Genomic DNA, 24,816 nt, shown 5'->3' with positions numbered 1-24,816 from the left:
TCCTCCCCCCTTCAACTTGCTTATAAGGGATTACTTCTTCAATCATTGCCTCACTTGATGCAGCTAATTCGGCTGTGACGGTCCCACCTGATGACGGAGACTTGTGTTGCCTCCGAAACGTCGTGATTTTTGTTTTTATTTTATTTTATTTTCATTAATTTTGATGTTTTACCTACGTGACTTTACCGAAAAAACCTAAGAATATGATTCCTTGCAGTCACGAAAGCTTCAAATCTAGAATTAGTAGAGAGTGGTTATTAGTGGTGATAAAGGAGTGCGAGAGTGTCTATGAGAGGTGATAGAATAGTAGAGAGTGGTGATTAGTGGAGAAAGAGGACTTGAGCGTGGTCATTCGTGGTGATAGAGTAGTAGTGAGTGGTTATGAGTGGTGTTAGTGGAGTGAGAGAGTGGTTATTAGTGGTAATAGAGGAGTGAAAAAACTGGCTATTAGTGGTGATAGAGGAGTAGAGAGTGGGTATGTGTGGTGATGGAGTAGTGGAGAGGTGCGGGGGAAGGACAACAAACTAAACACAAATGCGGTTCTAAACAAATTAGTTTTCAATCTGTATGATTTACAAGTTCATACTTCCAGTGTCATCCTAATTTTGGAAGAGCATTCTAGATGGCGCAGAAGTGCATCTGCAAGTGTGCTCTGCAGTTACAATCTCTGTTTTATGGCTCGCCAATTGGCTCCTTGACGAGATCAGCAAGGTATTGTGGTTTATTTGTGGCAAGTCCTTTGTGTGTAATGAATGTGACCTTATAATCTATTCGTTCGGCAACCGGATGCCAATGCAGCTTGGCGAGCACTGGACGGACATTTTCGGATCTTGCAGTACCCCATCACAACACATGCCAAATGATTTTGCACACGTTGAAGCTTGTGTAATAAAAGACTTGACCACGATCTCTGGCTCAGTGTCCTTTATTTGGTCCGTACTGTATTACCCACATGGCTGTCTCTTCTTTGCTCAGTCCCCACAGTGCCGACTCCGATGTCTCTCTCTTCTCCACCAGCAGCCCCTCTGTTGGCCTCTGTCGCTCCTGTAGCCCCCACAGCAGCTCCGCTGCTGTTACTCACTCTCAGCCCCCTTGGCTGTAATCGCTGCTGCTCACTCCGCAGCGCTGACAGCCTCGTGCTGTCTCTCTCTCTCTTCGTCGCTCCTGCGACTCTCTGCAGCCACACCGCTGCCTCTAACACACAGCCTTCCTGGCTGTACTCTCCTCTCTCTTCGTCGCTCCTGCGACTCTCTGCAGCCACACCGCTGCCTCTAACACACAGCCTTCCTGGCTGTACTCTGGGGTCGGCTCCCGCTGGCCGGCGGTGCCCCCCTCCTCTCGTTCGCCCTCGTGGCCTCACCCTTTTCCATTCACAACCCGACTGACTTCTCTTTCCGGTTTACCCACTTAAGGACCCCAACCTTTCACCCACGTCACCTGGCTCCGCCTCCCCGTGACGTCACATCCGGAAGGTCGCTCACGCCCGCATTACACCTGGTAATGTTTTTGCCAGATGTCCCATAGATTAGCGAGTTGCTGTAATCGAGCCTTGTCAATACTATGCTACACATCACGGTGTTGGCTATGCAACGACGTAATAGAGGTCAAATGTGTCTTAGAGACCTGATATGAAAATTATATGAAAATTAACGACATATTCTGGTCAAGTGTGGTGCTAAAGGTCTTTAGATGACTAGAAAAAAGTATCCCGGTGACTGCGACCGCCGCCACGCCTGATCTTCCCACACATTTTTTTGCCTGAGTGCCAACCAGCAACGACTCCGAATTTTCTGGATTAGATAGCATTTAGAATTACGTGCAAACCACATATGCACCACTCGCGTGCAATCTTCGAGCTTACCGAGGCTCTCCATATCTCTCTGACTTCACCACTGTGTATAATTGTGTATCATCAGCATATTGATGGAACTTGATGTCGTGCAATGAGATTACATCGGCGATTGGAGAGATGATTGTTGAAAATAGGAATGGCCCAAGGACATACCCCTGTAGAACACCAACTAGGCACGGCATAGACGATGACTGTTTATCACCCAGCTTGATGAACTATGATCGCCCATGTCGGTATGACTCAATCCACCCCAGTTCTGTACCCGATACACCAAACCTTGACCTTAGCCACCCGATGACTATCTCATGGTCGATGGTGTCGATGGCTTTTGAGAGATCGAAGCTAACCAACGCTTCAATGTACTGATCATTAATGATCTTGTAGAAGTCATTGGTGATCTTTAGTCGAGCCATCTAAGTGCTGTGGAACTTCCGGTATGCCAACTGCAACGGGTTGAATATGCCCATCGCAGCAACGTGGATAAGTGCTTCAGACACAGACGCTCTATGACCTTTGAAATCGTACTCAGGTTTGAGATTCGACGATAGTTTGCGGGGTCACTGTAGCTCAAGCCAACTTTTTTGAGGAGCAGTGTTAGCTGCGCCATTTTTAACCAGTTTTGGAAACAGCCCTCGCTGAATAAAATATTTTCTAGGTGGACAATGAATGGCACAAGCACGTCCAAGCATGATTTGAGAATGGACGTGTGGATGTAGTCGAGCGGCGATGTCTTATTTGGCAGCCGTGCAATGAACATTAACACCTCTGCCACAGATGTTGGTGCCAGGGCCTCGAGTTTTGCATTGGTGCCAGGTTGATGAAACTCAGATGGCAGACTGGGAGAATGTATTGCCTTCAAGTTACAAACTGGCATCTTAATCGTCACTATTTTAGTGATATACTGTAGTTGTTTTCGTGCTTGTATTAGTAGTAGTAGTTGTTGTTAGTGGTAGTTCTATTGGAAAGTGGTTGTAGTGGTGGTTGTGGTAGTTCCAGCGGTTGTTTTAGACGTTGCTCTAGTGTTGGTGTTTTGAGTGATGAGTATTGCTTAGTCATTCACCCCTGTGTTCTGCTCCCGATTGTTTTGCTAGGTTGTAGATGCATCACAATAGCATAATTAGGCCATTTTGTTTGTCACCGTGCTGTGATGTGACGGCCGTGGTGTTTTTCTCTGGTCGTGGTTGAAGTGGGTGCGATGTGGTTTATTTTGACGTTGTGGTTGATTTTGTGGTTGTTGTGGTTCTGTTAGGCCTTGCTCTGGGTCAGTGTGGCATCGTCAAGTATCTCCTGGACATCATGAAGCACCAGCCACTGTGGGAGCGCAGCAAGACCAATTCGGTACAGGGACATGGAGAAACATAATGCGGGACACTTGGAAATATGAGGACACGAGAACACGCTGGCACACGGGAGCCATGTGGGTATATGGGTATATGGTGGAGAAGGTACAAGTATTCCTGCGAAATGCTACTTTACTGGAAATTACTTAAATTAAACTCTAAATTTCCCATAGACATGATGTTAAAATCAGGGTTTGAGTTCCTAGCCGAGATTTCTGTCGTGTACAAGTACATGAGCACACACACAGTTTCAACGCACCGCACTCGAAGCAGCACAGAGTTCTGGGTATGAATGGTGCCAGATTAAGGCAGTGGTGTTCACTACTGGGTGCTTTTTGTGTCCCCAGATTGCACGCACTCTGATGGTGGTCACAATCTGCCTGCTGGCGAACCTCTGCCGCGTTCCGCAGAACCGCACCTGCTTCCGGCAGACCAACGCTGTTCCCGTGATGCAGGAGCTGCTCAGGAACGACCGGGCGAACATCAGGATATCTTCCCTGAACGTCATCGCCCTTGTGCTTGAGGACAGCGACCTCGACCCCCTTGGAGAGACGGGTAAGTGACTCACGATGCGGATCGCTCGCTCACTCACCACTGCCCACACTCAACTCTCAACTCACTTTGAACTCACCTGCCAAAAATACTTTAACCAGATGAGAAATATTCAGTCGATCATCGATTATCCAGCAGCTGGGGGGGGGGGGGACGCCGGACTTTCAAAAACGCCGAATTATCACTACATCATCATTATTATTTAAAATAGATTATTTTGTACATTCTTGCATGACCTTGTGTTTTTAGGTGTTGTGTATGTGTTTTTTGTAGTGCTTTACATTCGTTTACTTTGTGACATTGGCATAAACATTTGAATAGACAAAAACATATTGTAATGTAAAAAGTGACTTTATTTACTCTACCCCCTCCAATCTCAAAGACTCTGCATCATGGGATGATGTAGTAGTACAACTATGCCAGACTGATGCAGTCTTTAGACTGATGCTCCAGCTAACGCTGAATTACACAATGCACTGTATATTTTCTGTTTTGATTAGTTATTAGTCATGAAGAATGTATATACGTGCAGTATTTTCATTGTTTAAGTTGTATGTGGTGTATAATGTACTGTATCGCCGGACTGGCTACAGCCTTTGGAGTTGTTTTGCCGGTTTCGCCGGATCGGCCTGGGACCGTTGGATAATGTTGGAAGAAGAATAATCGATGATCAACTTTAAACGTTTCCGTTTAAAGAGAGAGAGGCACCATGATACCCAGGGACGTGAGGTCACCCCACAAAACAAGGAATGTTTAATAGGGTTTATTTTGAGAGATGTTAAATCAATAGAAACCCCTAGTAATCTACCAATACATCTTTACGTAAACTCGACCGATGAAATAACTCACGTTGCCGGAAAACTTTACACAATTATGCGGCTCTTCCTTTTAACACTGCTGACTTTGGGCCATTCTGAAATTATGTGCGAGTAGTGGCAGAATTTTTTCATTGCTGTACGGTATCAGTTGTCATTTCGTAATCAACTTCTTTGGTAGAGTGACAGCCACAGTAGCTATGTGAAGTAAGTTTCATGTGTGGGCGTGGTGGTGGCAATGATGCCATTTAATACTGACTGTTTCTGAGAGGGCAGCCCTGTCTAGAGTGGAGGTTCTTGTGGTGTTTCCCCAATATACTCAGTCGTGGGCACAGGTATTCCCATCACTATGCCAGTGTGGGAATCATGGGGGTTATGATGCTACGTGATGGAAAGTGAGTTCTAATCACCCGCGTGTCTCATTACAGACACCATTAACGAGTTGCTCAAGACCATTGGTAGGCCCAACATGTTCGGCCGATACAAGAGGGTGGACGAGGTAATTTACCTGGCCGAGGAGCTGCTGGAAGCGCTGGCCATGCTGTCCGTGTGCTGGCCCGTGCGCAGGAAGGTGGGCCACTCGCACCGCCACACTGACGAGTCACCAGTGTGAGAGGTGCTCATTTTCAACATGGGAGAGAGAGAGAGAGGAGTTTGGATAGATTTTGTCTTCCATGCAATTCCACCAATATTTGTGTAGGGCATCAATGCGGATTTTTAAGTGCGCTTTAACAGAGACAGAAAGAAGGACAATAACTAGATCTGGAATACAAAGAATCTTAATAAGATTTGGAATGTATTAACCATGCTTTGATTCGTTATGCACTATTGTCACACTATGCACAAGCACGCGAACCAACTTTGGCGGATAATAGTTTCTTGACAACCAAGTACAACGAACTCATCAACACTCTCAGGCGACAGTAACAGCACACATTTACATAACCCCGAGGTTCACAAGTTCAGCACAGCGACTCTGCGTGTTGACAATCACAGAACACTGCTACAAGAAAACAGGTACAGAACACCGCGCCGGCCGTTCACACAAACCCTTACACACACTCCACTCCTGGGTGATGAAGCAATTCCGCAGAAGCCCAGGGTATGTCATGGCAGTCTCGGGGCTCACGACAGCGCTCTGAGTGACTCCACGGAGCCGCAGTCCAGGCTACCGAGCCACCCGTACGTCAGCAGCTCCTCGCAGCAGCAGGCACCCCGCGGAAACCCACTGGCACCTGCGAACGACAACCACCCCGGCCCCTCATACACTGGTAGTACTCACTTAAATACACAAATATGGTCCCACCCTCACAGCCACTGATAATCAACTTACCTCTTGTAGCGCCCCCCCCAATCAGAACCCCGGAACTTCGTTACATAAGCCATGAGATGGGAGCTTTGTGGGATTTTCCCCCTATAACTACCTCATGTAATCTCGGCCACCCCACATCAACCCGGAGCGACAGCATTTGTCTGTACTGTTACAACTAACATTCACATTGGTTCTGGGCCTGTGCTATGCCGTTTGATTTGTCCCTTGTTCTGCGCTGTTGACAGTGGTGGGTGTTTCTTCATTTTAATCATCGCTTTTGTGTCAGATCATTGTCTGACTCCATTGCGATTCCATTGCGAGTTTGCTCCCCTGTTGCTTCGAAAGTTCATTTAGCTAAACCTCGTGGAACGTGTGCTGGTCACGTGATGGTTCGCTCTCATCAGATCTATGAGGCGGGGGCCGTGGTTCCACTGGTCCAGAGCCTCAGGGAGGGACGAGCCAGGGAGAAGCTGCACGCGGTGATGACACTGAACAGACTCAGTCGGGACCCTGGCACCTGCTCACAGATGAGACAGGGTGAGAGCAACACTGCACACTGCATACACGCATCGCATAACACGCAGTATATACGTACAGGACATATTCTGTGAGGTTAGGTACCCACATTTGGCATGACATTACAGAAGAGTCCACCAAGGTAAAGTATGGTGCAGGTCATAGCCAAGACAGGGCAGAGTAGTAACTTAACAAACCGGCATAGAGACCGATTTATGGGGTATGAGCGATTTATTGCAGCTCTAACCAATGCTGGAATATTATAAAAAAATTCATGCACGCATAATACAAAAGTGAACCCGTTCATATTCTTAGAATAGCTCTCCACTCATATTGTTGGCCAGGTCGAGTATTTCCTGCACACACAAATACCTAGTGAATACGCAAAGGAAAAGATCCCCATACAGCCTTAACAGACAGTTGGGGCAAGTGTTTATAGAGATCATCTATGAAGGATGGAACGGGAACACGAGGGGTTGGTTGGCCAGCACCACGCCCGGCCGCCTTTGTCTCCCTAGTGGCGATGTTTTACACGCCAAAGCAGGTACTCATTTAAGCTGAGTCGATCTAGAGGAGGACCATGACCGGTTCAAATAATCGTCACTGGTGTTGGCCATGAGCGGGAATCGAACTTGGGTCATTGGGGTCAGAGTGCAGCGTGTTAACCAGAGGAGCTCACTAACGAGAATGTGTCCAGATCTTTCAAGGATTTGTGAGCTCATCACTTGGAATGTAATCCAGTCAAATACTCTAAACGCATGTTCCTAAACGTAGAGAGAAAAACCGGAGGACATGGAGAAATATCCACACGACCACGGTTAGAACATGCAAACTATAAATATACCCCCATCAGGCTTGGGATCGAAGACTGGTACCAGCGGTGCTAATATCGGCCTCTGTGGAGGAGGCTCATGAAGGATGCTACTTGGCAGTTGGAGAAATCCGCCCTCCAGCAAGAACGGACGGCAGAGGAGCGATGCTCAAAACAATGAACAAAGCACTGGGTGGCTAAAATACAGAAAGTTAGCACAGTAGGGGGCACAAGTGGTACATCTGCCAGTCATCTCAGTCAGTCAACCTATGGCACCTGGGTCTGTCCCGTGACTGCCTGTCAGCGAGCCTTTGACACTTCACTTGGCCTCGGAGTGCACCTAGCCTAGCACAAGCGCCATGATGATGTCACCAACACTTAGTGGCATATGTCAGCTGTTGTTGTTCTGTTAGTGAATGTGTTGCTGTGTCTGCATTTCAGAGGGGCAGCTCCACTGCCCTATATGGAGCACGAACCAGAACCAGCTGAGAGAGACAGGGACCGGATCCTGGGCAAGCGTGAGAACCATCACCTCCTATACTCCTTCTCTCACATTCTATTTATACTCTACTCCCTAACATCTCCTCTACTCATCAATTCCTCCCTCTACACCTCCTATATCCCTCCTCTACTACTCCCCCTCATCTTATCCTCAGAAACTGTTGTGAGGCAATCGCTTATTTTAGTTTTGGTGACAGATTGGACACCAACAGTTTGTTTCAGTTGAAGTATTTATTTGACATCGAAGCGAAATGTACAGCAAAACACTTCTCTCAACAACGTCCGGTGGAAAAAAACACCGATCTGTCTCTGTTAGCACCGGAGTTACTTTATGCTTACGCCAAGTGTCCACGTTCGTGTTCTAACTGTGTAGAGAACACCCTGATCCTTGTCTAATACATAGGCTTTTGTGACCAACAATAGGTATTGCGATTTCTTGCACACATAAAAACGGCACGATGAACAGGCATGGTGTGCATGCATAACGTATGAATATCCCAACTGGTAACGGATATCCATTGTAATTTACCTGACAACATTAACCACCCCCCACTGACCTTCGTACCTGATTGGCTCACAAGTTACGATATCACATTTATCCCTCTATTTATGACTGAAACAGGAGGAGGATTTCTCCACAACTCTGGCTATTGCCTGATGATGCTCGTTGTATATACAGGTGAAACGTCGTACTCAAATTGCAAATGTTGTGGATTGACTCTCCAACACACCTGTGTGCTGAACTAGTAACGAACTGGCACGTTTTGTTCACGTGTCAACCCTCACTATTGTCGTGTTCGACACCCACGCGATCATGTTCCCCCCTATGTTCCGTTTGGAATTGATTAAAGCTACCATACTGCCTCTACTTGATTACTGTGACATTGTTTATAAATCAGCCCCAAGTACTGTACTGAAGAAGCTTGACTCAATGTATCACTCGGCCTTAAGATTTGCATTGAACTGCCCATATAGGACTCACCACTGTGACCTCTACATTGGGTCAAACTTAACATCTCTGAATGTTCGACGGCTTGTGCACCAGATCTTATTTATTCATGATGTACTTGCAAAAGAATCTGCAGATTACCTGCTGGATCTCATCTCTGTTTCAAAGAACAAATTTGACCTAAGGTCTACACTCATTTACCAGCTTAATATTCCCTATTGCCGTACATATACTGGAGGAAGGGCCTTTGCTATTGATGCCCCCAGGGTCTGGAATGCTGTTGCCAATAAATTGAAACTTGAGTCACTACCTATGAGATCTTCACTCAAAACTGCTCTAGAGGAGTTGTACACCCCTAGCTGCCAGTGCTATTCAGTGACCTAAAATAAAATGTTTCGCTCCGGATGATCGCTACAAAGTATGACCTGTGTTTTGATTTAGTGTGCTGATCTTAAAGGTGGAGTGACTCATGCAGCCAGCTATGGCTGCAGGGTTTTGGTAGTACATGTTGTTTATGCCATTTATTGTGAAAATTCTGTCACAGTTCCTATGATTGCTTTTTCATTGCTTTCATGGCTTTATTTTGGTGATTTCGAAAAGTGTATTGGTTTAGCCATGTTTGTTTGTTGTAGTACAGAGTTAGACTGATGGCCTTAATTTAAGCTGTCTTGTGGTTGTTGTTGTTGTTGTTTGACTTGCATCCCACTGGGATTTTTGCACACAGCGTTGGTGTACGGTGTTTTTTCTGCAATATTTTGCTGTCTTTTCTTGGATTTTCTGTTTGCACTTAGTCACATATTCACTTTAAGATGTTTTTTTGTTCATGTTTTTGTTTTTTGTTTGTTGCGGTTGCACCCGATTCAAGAGCTGAATGGCTCACAGGGCTATACCTAATAAATGAACTTGAACTTGAACTTGATGTACAATGCCTCGGTAGTCGCGATGCCGTCACAAGTCCGGTTGCTCCACCTCGTTGGCAACCGGACGATCGTAGTCACCACCGCAGGACAGTCCGATGAAAATGAATACCAACACTGTCACTAAATTCATCCCTTCTCTCACTCTGAATATTTACGTTGAGTTAGGCTCTTAAGACATAGGTAAATAGTTTTGTCCATTTTCAATTGCACATAGCCGTTGCATCAATGTGTCTAAGCATCTACAAATATTTTTGAAGGTATGAAGTTACAACAAAACAGAATCACTTGCACTTTCCGACCTGTTCGCATGTGAGGTCTCAGCTGCGCTGATGTCTCCTCCTGGCAACGTTGAATGTTACTCTCTGAATTGCTGTTCATATGGGTGAGGTTACATAACACACTTACAGTGACATCACTATCTCATTACGCTCTCATAGTGACATCATTCTCTCGTTACATACGGTGACGTCACTGTCTTGTTATACACTCACTGTGACATCACTATCTCCTTAAGCGCTCGAAGTGACATCACTATCTCGTTACGCACTCACAGTGACATCACTATCTCGTTATGCACTTAGTGACATCACTATCTGGTTACGTGCTCGCAGTGACATCACTATCTCGTTACACACTCACAGTGACGTCACTATCTCGTTACACACAGTGACATCACTATCTCGTTACCCACTCACAGTGACATCACTATCTGGTTACACACTCACAGTGACATCACTATCTCGTTACACACTCATAGTGACATCACTATCTCGTTGCCCACTCACAGTGACATCACTCTCTCGTTACGCACTCACAGTGACATCACTAATTGTAACATCACTAATTGTGACATCACACCCGCGTCCGTTTCTCAGGCCGTGTTCCGCATCGTCAAGGGGTTCATCTCGTGCTGCTCCTCCTCCAGAGCCAATGAGGTGCAGGCTCGGCTGGCAGGTAACAGTATAACCTAGGCAACAGCAGCCCCTAGGTAACAGGAATCCCTCGGCAACGGTAGACCCTAGGTAACAGGAATCCCTAGGTAATAGCAGCCCCTAGGCAACAGCATCCCCTAGGCAACAGCAGCCTCTAGGTAACATCAGCCCCTAGGTAACACCACTCTTAGGTAACAGCATCTGCTAGGTAACAACATAACCCAGGTTAACAGCAGACCCTAGGAAACAGCAACCCCTAGGCAATAGCAGCCCCTAGGTAACAGCAGCCCCTAGGCAACAGTAGCCCCTAGGCAACAGCAGTCCCGAGGCAAGAGTAGCCCTAGGTAACAGCAGCCCCTAGACAAAAGCAGCTCCTAGGCAATAGCAGCCCCTAGGTAACAGCATCCTCTCGGCAACAGTGGCCACTAGGCAACAGCAGTCCCTAGACAACAGCAGCCCCGAGACTACAGCAGCCTGGCAGCAGCAGTTCCAAGTGCATATGAACAGAAGACATCTGGACATGAATAACAGAAGTGTACATTAAAAGGGTTACCCGATGGTATGTTGCATTGTGATACATGATTCTCAAGTTGCTTGTTGACTTGCTCGTGTTGATTACCCCGCGTTGGTTGAATGGATGTTGCCGTGTGCCGTGGCTTGCCCTGGCAACCAGGCGTGCCCAAGTGGAACGAGGGGGACGTGCAGGCGTGGCTGGAGGAGAGCGGTCTGGCCGCCTATGGGAGGAACTTCACCGAGGTCGATGGAAGCATCCTCCACTGCCTCCTGGAGATCCGCCAACAGGTCGCCCGGGGATGCGTGAGAGCGCAAAGTGACACACAGCACAGAGACACGAGACACAAAGTGACACACAGCACAGAGACACCAGGACACAAAGTGACACACAGCACAGAGACACGAGAACACAAAGTGACACACAGCACAGAGACACGAGGACACAAAGTGACACACAGCACAGAGACACCAGGACACAAAGTGACACACAGCACAGAGAGAAGCATGATGGCACAAAGTAACGCACAGCATAAAGAGAGACATGAGTACACGTACAGTAAACACAGAAATTCTCATACGAGTTCAGCTGGAGACACGCACACGCGTCTGTGTCTACATGTGCTACATAATGGGAATCCAACACCAATGAGTGGAGTGTGGATTGTCTGGGACACTGGGACACGAGTTGAGAGAACGTGGAGATGCAGCCGCGTACGGGCAGTCGTCGGCACGACTCCGACTGAGGTTTGCGAAAACAGAAACCCCAACTTGCGGAGACTCCCTCACGGTAGAGACCCCAACCTTAGAGCTCCTCACCTCGTCACGCAGCTCCTCACCCAGCTGCTCACCTCGTCACCCAGCTCCTCACCTCATCACCCAGCTCCTCACCCAGCTCCTCATCCAGCTCCTCACTTCCTCACCCAGCTCCTGACCTCGTCACTCAGCTCCTCACCTCGTCATCAGCTCCTCACCTTCCTACCCAGCTCTTCACCTCGTTACCCAGCTCCTCACTTTCTTTGTCTCACATCTTCTCTTGCTGTCCCCAGGCCCCGGAGTTCTTTGCGATGGTGGCGCGCGACGTGGGCGGCTTCCACTGCCTGGAGGACTTCCTAAAGTTCCTGGATGCTGTCGAAAAACTGGGCTGACGGAAGTTCAATGCCCATCGGATTCCCACCACACAGCTCCCATGGTGAACACCACCCAGCTCTCACAAATCTCACTCACACCCCTCACACCCTCGCCCATCTCCACTCACAACACTTTGCATTGGGGGGCTCTGTGGTCAAAGCGCCATTGCTTGCCCAGCGTCTCACTACTGATTGCAAGTTGAGAAGTCGGGAACGGAGCAGCTAATGGGAGCTCAACCCCACACGTGATGACAAACACATGGCACCGCTCAACCACTCAACTACAAGTCCACCCAAACCTTCACTCTGCCTATATCCTACCGAGCACTGGTGACTCTGCCATGCATGATCAAACACACCTGTAACTCTACACCATGGCATTTCCACTACAGAGTAACTTGAACCTCTGACAGCCGAGTGTGCCACATAGGTGACGCAACAGGTAACGGCTTGCTTAAGTCGTCTAACAAGTATTGGACTGAACCTTGAACAGGACCTGGATGGTCAGCTATAGTCACTAATGCTCATGAACAGGCAATCGTACTAATGCCTTCAGACAATAACAGTGATGGATTATAACGCGGGTAGCTTTGAATCTGAGATAGGACAACACTAGCACACACTGGCACATGTTCCACAATGCTCTCATCGGCTCGCATGCGATAATAACAAATGCTCATTTACATCGATTTCCAACGGTTGCCTGTGTACTTGGAGGTCATCAATTTTCTCCACCCTCTTCTTGTATCTGTTTTTCGGGGTTCCCTCTAATATTTGTCTCACGATTCTCACAGTTATTCACAATTGATCTGATCAGTGTTGTTTGAGGGCGCTAGAGTGGCGAGATGTTAACTATATCGCCTGGTATGCAGTAGATCGTGGGTTTGATCCTGATCCTGACCCTGACGCCTACTGTATTTTGGAGTTTGCATGTTCTCCCCGTGGTTCGCGTGGATTTTTTTTATGGGTCCTCACTTCTGAAAAAATAGCTAAATCGCTTAGTGGGCCTTACCTGGTAAAATAAACAAAATAGTTCAGTTTATTCTTGATTTGAAGCTTTTGTGACTGCAGGAATCCATACTCTTTGGTTCTTTCGGTAAAGTCAGTAGGTAGAAAAATAAAAGATGACGACGTTTCGATCGCCACACAAGCAATCGTCTTCAGATGGGAGAGAGAAACAGGTTGCTGAAACAAGTCCTTATATACTCTTGGTTATTTCGGTAAAGTCAAGTAGGCAGAGAAAATAAAAATAAAACAAAACACGACGTTTCGGGCGCAACACAAGCATCCGTCATCAGGCGGGGACAACCACAGCGAAAACAATTGCTAAAGTATGCCAAAGAGATGACTGTGTCATGGGATTATATAGCTGAGGGGGGGGGGGGGGAGCCAGGGTGAGTGTGGGGGCGGGGCGTGGGCTGGAGGAGAGCGGCAAGGATGTTCCTAAAGCTCGACCTAAAGGGCGACCTAAAGCTGTGACACGTTGGGGAGGGGGGGTGTTTGGGGGAGAACTCTGCAGACTCCAAACACTGCACGGAAAATTTCCAAGTGATGGGAGTGAGCAGGGCTGGGAGTAAAATAATGTAGATGCGGATATGAATATAAGCTATAAGGCAGCTAAGGTTTAACTTGGTTAATAACATCGTTCCAATGATTGCTCAATTTGAATCCATCTTCTCGGTTGAAGTTATGTCTATGTTTGTATATCTGGATGGCTTCATGGACAAATATTTGGTGGTATCCAGACAGCTTGCAGAGCACTTTGGTATCGGAGAAAACAATATCATGAGAGCCCACAGCGTTGTAGCAGTGATCAGCCACGGCGGAAGAGTTCATCCTGTCGTGTTTCAAATCTGCCTTGTGCTCGCGAATACGGTCTAATACATGTCGTTTCGTTTCCCCAATATAACAATCACCACAAATGCAACTCAGTTTGTAGACTCCAGGGTACTGCAAGTCAGGAATGAAATCCTTTACGGATGGGATCAGATCACGGATTTTGTGTACTGTACTGAATCGGACCTGGATCTTGTGTTTGTTTAAGATTTTGGAAATATTTTAGGTAACGCCTGCTATGTATGTGTAATAACAGCCATAGAGGGTTCACGTGGGGATTGGCTTGCCGGTCCTGCTTGTAGCCAATAAGGGTTGAGATAGGGACCATGGCCCAGGCGTGATCACGACATGTCATCAGGAGTGATTGGCCTAGCCATTCGGGGCCCCAGCTAATGGGGAGCCGGATGAGGGGCGTGGTCCCGGGATTGACAGGGAACCATCGAGAATGGTCGAAGCTGTCCATGAACGATTGGCTGGGGGGACCACGTGACGAAGGTATTAAGAGAGAGTGAGGGAGAACGATCGAGAGCAGACTGAAACTGACAAGAGCAGGGTCACGCGCGGACGGGGCTCTGGGTGCCACGTGCGCGGTGGGGACTTAGTGCGAAGTCTGTCCTCTCTCCGTTGTCTGCCAGCAACGGAGAGTGAGTGAGCAAAGTGTATTGTGGAGTGGAAATAATAGGACTGATCCCGAAGCCGTCTCAAGAAAGATTATTACATATGGAAACGTGATGGTTTTGATCGGAGTCTCAGAGGGTTGTTTGTCCATGGTTGGAGAAACAGCTTTGCGGATAATACGGTCCGAATATCCATTCATCTTAAGGGCCCGGTGTACATGTTCTAATTCACTGGCCAGGTGGTGTTGGTCAGAAATGCAGCGGGCCCTATGGTGTAGTGTTTTGATGAGGGAATTCTTCTATGCCGGGTGGTGGTGGAAATCAGGTTTCAGATAGGAATCTGTGTGGGTGGCTTTCCTGGAGACAGAATGTCCCAAAGAGCCATTAGGCCTCCTGTCAAACAGAACATCCAGGAATGGTAGCTTGCCATCCTTCTCCACTTCTATGGTGAAATTGATGGATGGGTGTATGGTGTTAATGTGTTCGAGAAACTGGTTCAATGCTGGCAAGCCATGTGGCCAAATAACGAAAGTGTTATCCACATACAGTATCTCTTCCACAGGGAAAAACGTAGCGTGGATGTCTGGATTGCGTCTGTTTCAAATTTCTCCATGAAAACATTCGCTACCACTGGTGACATGGGGGAACACATGGGGGTACCCTCATTCTGTTTGTAGAAAGTACCATTCCAGGTGAAGTATGTGTGGGTAAGGCAGTGCCTAACCAGAGCGGGAACATCAGGGTTCAGTCCATGTTTGACCAAGTCTTCAATTATTGCTATGGTGTCAGGCACTGGAACCTTGGTGAACAGAGAGACCACATCAAAGCTGACGAGGAAATCATCCGGGGACAGTGAAATGTCCTTGATTAGAGAGACCAAGTGAGCTGAGTTAAGTATTGCTGAAGTAGTCTTGCCAGTGAAAGGAAGCAAGGTGTCAGACAGAAAACGGGCCAGCTTGTAAGGTAGGTGAGTTGATCGTGGACACGATGGGCCGAAGTGGAGTGCCTTCTTTATGGATCTTGGGAAGACCATAGAATCTGGGTGGTCTAGCAGCCGAAGGTTTTAGGGAGAGCCGTTTGACTGGTTCGATTAGAGAAGTCGAACTGGTAATGATATTGTTGGTTTTTGTAGTTAGGCTGTTAGTTGGATCTTTATTGATTTTGGAGTAGCTACCATCATTGAGCAGGTCCTGTATGTTGTTGTTATATGTGGTTTTATCCATGATGACAGTAGCATTGCCCTTGTCAGCCGAGAGCATGACTATGTCATCCCTCTTTTTCAAATTTGCAGGTTCAGAGCGCTCGTCTTTGCTTATGTTGCTAATGGGTTTCTTAGCATTTTTGAGGATAGTGGCAATTTCAACTCTAGCAACGTCTGACTGGATGTGTCCCAAGCCTTTGAGGGCTACATCGACCTTATATATAGAGCCGAGAGGGGGAGAGGGGGGGGCGGTTACATTGAGATTCTAATCTCTCGCAATACAATGGCAACCTCCTCAGCTCTCGCTGCTCTCGCATTACCCCCCCCCCCCCATCTCGGTTCCCACCTTTGGATTTCCCACTCGCTTATGCCCAATCTCTAGCCCCTACCCTCTTGCCCGATGCTACAAACCCCCCTCCACCCCTCTCGGCTCTATATATATAGGGACTTGTTTCAGCTGCCAGTTTCTCTCTCCCACCTGAAGACGATTGCTTGTGTGGCGATCAAAACGTCGTGATCTATTATTTTTTTCTACCTATATGACGTTACCGAAAGAACTAAAGAGTATAGTTGAGTTTATATCTGGGTAGTATTCATATCAATGCAGTGGCTCTAGCTGAGACGTCAGTACCGGCACCAGGCATGAGACACAGGTGTTTATATCCAGCAGAGGCAGGAGGAGCGAGCCCCGGTTATGGTTGCTGGATGGGGTGGGTCCTGCGTCCAGATGACGAAAGGCAGTGCCGGTGATTGCAGGGCACATGCAGATGATTCAAGACAAAGCCTGGTGGAGCCAAATAGTGATCTCATACTCATCTCTCATCCCTTTATATATAAAAAAAAAATTGCAATCAGATACGGTAGATACGAGTGTAACCATTAACGTTTGGAAACGGTCGTCTGTGATTCCAGCTAGCAGAGTGGCCCTGGCCGCTGTTCATAATGGTGGGAGATCTCTGCTGCAGTTCTGCAGATGCATACGAGGCACTGGGTAGCATCAGGGGTTCGAGGGAGATGAAGGATATCATCTGGAACAACAATCTGTTCAATCGGTCAAGAACCCCCATCAAGCATTTGCAGCAGTATTCGTATTTGGGTTACGGAGACGAAAAGGTTGAGAGCCTCTGCTCTATGTCAGATGCCTGCTGTGGTAGCCTTTATTAGAACCATCCCAATCAAGCACAAGTTCAATCCTCCCACTCCCATAAATAGAGGTTTTTGGTTTAGATCGCGTAAATATATAAATATGTGGTTGGCTGTTTTGGATGGTGGAGGATTTTAACGACACACTTAAATATTTACGCAATCTAACCCAAAAACCTCTATTATGGATGATATTGGTCGCGAAAGCCTACGTGTTAAACCTCCCACTCCCATTTCAAAAAGAGCCACCCATGTTGTGTTATAGGGTTGGCGGGTAAGGGATAAGATTACATGATGTATTCTGTATATTATTCATGATTATTAACCGTTTTAAGTTTAAATTGTGTATGCATAACTCGGTGTTAAATCGCACTGGTCTACTCTTTTTTTAGACGTCTGCTTCAGAGATTAAATGTGCTGTTTGTTATGTATTTGATGTGCTGAATTTAAATATGACAATTAAAACAAGTGATTGGCTACCGTTCCCAATATATTTAAGTGTTTTTTTTATATTTTACATCTATGTATATTGTGTAGATAGAGTTTTACTCATAAATTGTAAACCTAGGTCTTGTCACGTGTTTATGGTTGCTTTACATGATAATACGTCCCCTGTCCTGTTCATGTAACACTTAAAAAATCAGCAAAAGGATTATATTAATACAATGTATTATCAAACAAAAGGCAAAAGACGATTATGTAAAAAAGTATATAGTTTAGTCCTCATTCATTGTCTACACGGCGCTTCTTGGCTTGTCTCTTGTATGCATTAAATGAGGCATCTCTTGTCACTGTCCAGCAATAGTCTGCAAGCATTTTCCCTGACAGCGTTTCTCCATTGTTGCAATGTCCTGGATGAAATCGCTCGTCACTCACTGCTCCGCAGTTCGGTGGGAAAAAATCTAGATGAGAGTGCAAAAAATGTATCTTTAGTGACATGTTGCAACGAAGGCATTGTTATGCCTTGAGGTTTTCCACCAAATCCCTGTAGTTGTCTGCCTTGTTCTTTCCGAGAAAATGTGTTGCCACTAACTGGAAGACTTTCCATGCCGTCGTTTCCTTGCCATGCAATGCACTGTCAAATGCATCATCTCGAAGAAGTTTACGAATCTGAAGACTATCAAAGACACCTTCCTTTATTTTAGCTTCACTTAACCTTGGAACTTTTCCACGGAGGTACTTGAAAGCTGCTTGTGTTTTGTCCATGGTTTTGACACAATTCTTCATCAGACCCAGCTTGATGTGTAAGGGTGGTAACGAAATCTTCCCTGATTCAACAAGTGGTGGATGCTGGACAATTTTCCTCCCAGGCTCCAATGACTGTCGGAGTGGCCAATTTATCTTGATGTAGTGAGAATCTCATGCACGACTATCCCATTCGCAGAGAAACCCGCAGTACTTTATGTATCCGGTCTGCAGACGAAGCAAGAGAGCAAAACCTTCAAATTGCCACAAAGCTACCACTGATATTGGTCATTGTTTATGCACCTCAAAAGTTATTTCATGTTGTCATAGGTTTCCTTCATATAGACTGCATGTCCAACTGGAATTGATGGCTAAACATTGCCATTATGCAGAAAAAACAGCTTTAAGACTCATCTTCGATGCATCAATGAACTGTCCCCACTCATCTGGAACATGAGCGATGTTGAGGCCTGCCATTACACCATCGATGTTGTTGCAGGCTACAAGATCACCTTCCATGAAGAAGAATGGGACAATATCTTTTTAAAGGTCACGGAATATGGAAACCCTAACATCACCTGCCAGGATATTCCACTGCTGTAGTTTGAAGCCCAACAGCTCTGCCTTACCTTTGGGTAGTTCTAAATCCCTCACAAGGTATTTATGTTCACCTTGTGTTATGAGGTGTGGTTCAGAAGAGAAGAATGGGAGAAAATCTGGGTTATGTGACCTTGATGGTTCAGGACCAGAAGTTTAATCCTCTTCCTCGTCTGACTCGAGTGAGAATGATTCTGGTTCATCGGGAACCAGCAGTCCTTCTCCGTGGGGTACTGGGCGTATAGCTGATGGAATGTTTGGATAATGCACTGTCCACTTTTTCTTCTTTGACATACCTTTCCCAACTGGAGGCGCCATGCAAAAGTAACAATAGCTGATATGATCATTTGGCTCTCTCGAAATCATTGGCACTGCAAAAGTCAAAGATTTCCTGTTCAACTACTGGCGAAGATTTGTTGCACAAGTGTTGCAGCATAAAGGTGATAGGCTTTTTTAAACATAGTGGTTATACTGCACATGTGTGATGCAAATGTCACTTCACCATTAAACATAGCAGAATTTACCTGTTTTGTTCACACAAGTACGAGGCATCTCTGTTCACTTTGGCTAAACAGAAATGTCTCCCTTTGCAAAATCAAACACTGACAAATGAGAGAGCACGATACGGTATGATTTCTAGAGCTGAAATATGGCAATTTGTTCAGCAGAGGGGTGTAAGCCTAATTATTATTACATAATCCATGACTTATAGGAATAACATGATGCAATTCATATCATGTACGGTGCAATACCAGGTTCAGATTGCATCATTCATTGGTTTGCTCTTAAAGCAAGTACTTTCCAAACCCAGTCATATATATGTAATGGCAGGGTGCCATCTGTTGACCAGGAGGGGTTATCACGAGTTTGGGTGCGTTATATAATAACCAACTAGAAGAGGGGCGTAACTGGGTTAAAAATAAAAGGCAGGGTGAGTCCGCAAGCTCCGGGAACCTGCTCGAAGGTTCTAGAAGGGGGCGTGGCCGGAGGCGGGGCCTGGCCACGCTGGGATGTATATAATGGGGACGTGATTGATGGTTCGCGGCTGTCGTGGGGTCCAGGTCCTGGCTGCCATCACTGTCTTCACGTCATATCTCTTCATCATCCGGCCGCATAGTCGATCCTCTGCATGGCTCCCATTGTCGTCGTCACTATATTAGTCAGCCAGCTATATAGTTAGGCGCCGACGATGCGGCTGTCTAGGTGGGTCAGCTATGCATATATATATATGTCGCCCAGTGATTGTGCCTAAAGTGTGAGAAATAAATAAGCCCTCCACACGTTGTGTCTCGGAAGTCGCTCACGACAGATGTATTTATCGATCCAGTCAAATATGTATGTTAGTCATTTCTGGTTTATTTTGAGATCCCTTCCCTTATAACTCACTTATCCCCCGCCATTCCCAAGTCAAAGGTCGTATATACTGACCCAGTAGCATATCTTGAAAACTAAAGCCAATCAACAATTGTAAACATAATTTTCAATTCATAGTGACCCAGAATTAGTCAAGTTGGACTACAATTATTTCGGAAGAATTTTGGCTATAAACCAGTGTAATGTCTCCATTAAACATCTGTTGCAGCCCTTCCTCGTGTCTGTTGTCAGGGCCTTGTGCTGTAGGGTTAGTCTTTATGAGACTAATTACTTGTATAGACGTTATGAGGATGTCAAACTGTTGCCATGCATCATCACAAAACTAGATGGGACAGATCGAGCCAAATCAGGTAAGCAGATACCCAGCGATTCTGACTTGCGGCTGCAGTTGATTCAACAATATGGTGCGTGATTAATGTTGTTAAATTCCAACGACAAATCACCCAAGCAATTATCGGAGATACGTCAAGCTGCAGTCATAATATGAAAAGGTAATTTAGGGGCTAGAGAAGGGCATTATCTGTTGAATGTTCACCCCGAAACCCTGATTGCATGGGGTCAGAGAGATTGTGTGTTTTTACGTGGTCAGTCAAGTGAAATAAAATAATTCTCAAAAATGTTCCTGAAAAAGGGAATATTTGAAACGGGAAGAACATTTTTAAATCAAGGACCGGTTTTACGTTTGTGATTGCAGCTAAATGTTTCCGCAAGTTACGATTTTACCCATAATAATTTTGTTTATACTCGCCAAATTTTCGCAGATAAGACGAGTCGCATTCTAAATTATTCCTAAAACCCGCAATTATCTGCATATTTTAAACGAAAAGAATGTGCCATGATCAAGGCTAGATCACGACACAACACAGACACACATACACTCACAGAGACACGCAGACACAAATAGAGACCCGCATAAACAGGCAGACATGCAGAAATGGAGGAACATAGAAACAGAAATAAAGGTAAACATACGGAGACACAGAGAGACAAATAAAGATACACATAGCTCGCCCGGATAGGCTTAACAGATGCTTGGGGAAAGTACTGTTATAGTGAGCACCTATAAAGACCAGGACATGACACGCAGGGGTGTGTGGACAGCACCACGCTCGGCCACCTTTGTCTCCCTTGTGACGATGTTTACACACCCCACAAGTATTTGGCGAACTTGGCTTCATTATAATCATCTCCATCTGACACTCCCTGTAACCTTACTCCCTGTAACCTGCCAATAAGATTCGCGTATCCCACTGCCTGTAACTTGTCGATACACTTCCTGCATCAAACAATGTACCTGAAAACTCAGCCCCAGGACTCTCTCTCTCTGTCTGAATTACTCTGGGCACTCTCTCTGCCTGTGAATCACGTTGCTCCAGGACTATGTCTCTACCTGAATGACTGAAACAATCTGTGAATAACGTTTCCCTTGGGCTATCTCTATTTGCGAAAGGACTCTGACACAACATTGTGATAGTACGGGTGTTCAATGTGCAGCAAGTAGGGTGTCCATGGTGCAGCAAATAGGGTATCCATGGTGCAGCGTGTAGGCCGTAGGGTGTTCATGGTGCAGCGAGTAGGGTGTCCACTGTGCAGCGTGCTAGTCGACGTTGTTTTCAAGTTGTAGTGTAAGATGATCCCACTTCACCATAGATCAAGATGGCGACAGCGCCGCAGCTGGCTACAGTCCCGGGTCGCTCTCACAGTTTATCAACTGTAAACACACCTCATACCTTACCCACGTCCTTCTTCACTCACCACCGCTCTTCTTACTTTCATCTTCCACTACATTTTTCTTATAATTTATTTTGTTTTATTATTTTCATTATTACTTTGGCGTCGCCATAGTTTTGGGTGGTGGCAGATCTCTGCACCCAACTCCGCCTGCCTCTGTGTTCACTGCACATGCCCCGCGGCGCTACAACTGCTGAACAATGCCAGCTGCTGCAGTATCACACAACCCGGCTTAACTGCCGCATCGCACAGCTGAGGGGCAGTGCGGGGAAAACGAGGCCTGCTGCTCCGACTCACGAGGCTGGAGGACGCTGGCTGCATTGTTCATGCAGTGCGGCTTAACAGCGGCCCTGGGTACTGTTCCTGCCAGCAACGTCCTCACAAGGCACCTCTTCCGGCACTATCAGTGAGTGTGAGCTTGGCGTGCCCCAGCATCACCAGCAAGTGGGAGCTCGACGTGCTCAATCCACTGTTCAACACCATCAGCGAGTGGGAACGTGAAGCAGACTGTCATCTCCTCAACACGAGAGAGTTGGCTTTTCTGCTGCCCAGCACCACCAGTGAATGGGAGCTCTGCGAGGTTTGTCTACCCTGCTGCATCACCTGCGAGCTGAAGCACAGCGCGTGGTCAGCTAATCCACTGGACCTCGTATTCTTCTGGCTGCTCCATTGTACGCCCCGCCTGCATGGTTCTGTACGCCCGTGTACGCGCTCAACGAGTGTTTACACGGGCGTGTAAGCATCCACTACGTACGGGGAAGTGCTTGCTGATGGCGTGGAGCTTGGAAAACGCTACCTCGACTTGCTGCTCCGGGCAGCAGAGCCGCTGATTGGAGTCCACCCGAATCCGGGCCCCTTCTTCAGCACCATCGGTACAGCATGGGCTGATATAATAGGGCTTCGACATGCACCATCTCTTCATCACCTGCACCTGGAACCCGCGCTTCTGAGGATGCTCTCCGGCCTCGGGCTTCTTCGATTATCAACGTCAGAGACTGCATCGGCACCGTGGTTGCAGAGGTGGTAGGGGCCGCCGTTCACAGGTCAACCATCAACCAGCCATCTCCTCTATATCCCTTGACGCCTCACCTCTACGGATCTTCACATCCACCTTCACACATCCGCCTCGGCCTACTCAACTCACCCTCCATTACCAACAAATCAGCCCTGATTCACGATACCATCTCGGACCACCACATCGACCTTTTGCTCATCACTGAGACCTGGTGCAGGCAAGTCTCCCCACCAGCCATCTCTCTGGAAGTTGCGCCCCCGAGATAAAAGGTTCTTTATAAACCTCGCGCAACTAACCAGCGGGGTGGTGGCTTAGCGGTAGTTTACAATGCACACTTGAAAATTAAAGAGCTCTATCTACCGATGGCTCCTACCACCTTCGAGGTCCAGTTTGTATCCCTCACTACTAACAACGAGTGTTTTTCCATCATTTCCATCTATCGCCCTCCAGATGGCAGCATCAATACCTTCTTAAACGAGCTGTCAGAATTCCTTTTATCTGATTCCTAACCCATCTCACAGGCTCGTGCTTACAGGTGACTTTAATTGCCCTGGAAATACCCCAGCCTCCATCGATAGCCACATTGAGTCAACTTTGGCCTGCCATAACCTGATCATCACAAACTCAGGCCCCACCAGAGCTTCCTCAACAAATGTTGAGAGCATGCTCGACCTGGTTCTGGAACCTGACCAGCACCGACGCATCACTGCACTGGGAGTTTTCCAAACTGGTTACTCCGACCACCGCCTCATACTTTTTTCCCTCCAAATTCCCAAGCCAATCACCATCAGATTCACCAGCAACTCGCGTAATTTCAAGGGTATCGAGTGTTCTGCTTTACGCCACCTCCTTGCAAATTAGCCTTCAATGTTATCCCCATCATCGGATCCAAACCGTCTGCGCATTCCAACTAGAAGCTGACATAAGGGTGGCTCTGGACAAACTGGCTCCATTAAAATCACGAACCGCTAAGCAGTCTTCCCATGACACTCACCGGCTTTCTCAGAGACGCCATCATTGGTAAGCGAACCAGGAGGCGCCTTGAAAGTATCGCATCCCGTAGTGGTCTACCTGCTGATCGACTTGCCTACAGAGTTGCCTGCAGGAAAACTAACAAACGTATCCTTGTCTCACGTTCCTCCTACATTGAAGAACGCATAAAAACAGCAACCGGAAAACCGCGTATTCTATGGAAAACCCTCAAAAATCGTCTACATCCTGGTAGCACCATGGTCCCTCACCTTAACGATCCCCTGGCCTCACTGAAACTTGCCACTTCTTTTAATACTTACTTCACCAAAAAAGCTAATCACCATCACAAACTTTTGCACGTCTACTCACACATCGGCACTATTGTACCCCGCTCAAATTACCTGAAATTGTAAGCACTCACCCAGACACCTTTCTAACTACGCTAAAGCCGGTGTCTACAAAATACGTTTTCTATTTAATTGAATCACTTAAATTGAAGTCATCTCCCCTCGACGTGCTCCCAGGTTCCTTCTTCAAGTAATGTGCACCGGAACTCGCCATCATTATCAGGAACATCGCAAATGCCTCATTCTCTATGTGGTGTTTTCTGTCCAACCTCAAATCTGGCCTGGTTTCTCCCTTGTTAAAGAAACCAACTATCGACCCGCATGACCCATCTCGTTATTATCCCATCACTAATCTCTCGAACATCTCTAAACTCCTTGAACGACTAGCCCTCGCCCAGCTAAAACCACACATCACTTCCTCCGCAAACTACTGCTGCTTCCAGTCAGCTTACCATCAAAACTACTCCACAGAAACAGCACTCACTAGAGTGCTCGATGATATTTTAACGATCATTGATTCCGGCTCCACTGTGCACTTGTAAGTCTGGACATTTTGTCAGCCTTCAACACCATCAACCACTTACTTCCCTCCTGAAATCCGACTTCGGTATATGTAGCTCAGCACTCAAGTGGATAGTTTCGTACCTTTCTGACCGGC

The 24,816-nt window shown here is 46.8% G+C and overlaps 1 protein-coding gene across 2 annotated transcripts in view; it reads left to right on the top strand.

The window, feature by feature from the left end:
* LOC144733851 (uncharacterized) overlaps positions 1-13,510 on the top strand; it is a 32,816-nt gene extending 19,306 nt beyond the window's left edge. Inside the window, exons 5-12 of one of the 2 annotated variants that reach the window (XM_078615858.1) lie at positions 3,102-3,190; positions 3,540-3,747; positions 4,988-5,058; positions 6,276-6,408; positions 7,640-7,716; positions 10,444-10,522; positions 11,174-11,301; positions 12,060-13,510. In XM_078615858.1, the coding sequence (XP_078471984.1) occupies positions 3,102-3,190; positions 3,540-3,747; positions 4,988-5,058; positions 6,276-6,408; positions 7,640-7,716; positions 10,444-10,522; positions 11,174-11,301; positions 12,060-12,158 (884 nt within the window). In that variant the 3' untranslated portion in view covers positions 12,159-13,510. Of the gene's footprint in view, positions 1-3,101; positions 3,191-3,539; positions 3,748-4,987; positions 5,131-6,275; positions 6,409-7,639; positions 7,717-10,443; positions 10,523-11,173; positions 11,302-12,059 lie in introns of both variants that reach the window. The other variant, XM_078615857.1, reaches the window with a different exon arrangement.
* The last annotated feature ends 11,306 nt before the right edge of the window (positions 13,511-24,816 follow it).

Source organism: Lampetra planeri, chromosome 48 (assembly GCF_965212315.1).
Source record: "Lampetra planeri chromosome 48, kcLamPlan1.2.h2, whole genome shotgun sequence".
Taxonomy (NCBI): Eukaryota; Metazoa; Chordata; class Hyperoartia; order Petromyzontiformes; family Petromyzontidae; genus Lampetra; species Lampetra planeri.
This window is presented reverse-complemented; position numbering and strand designations above follow the sequence as displayed.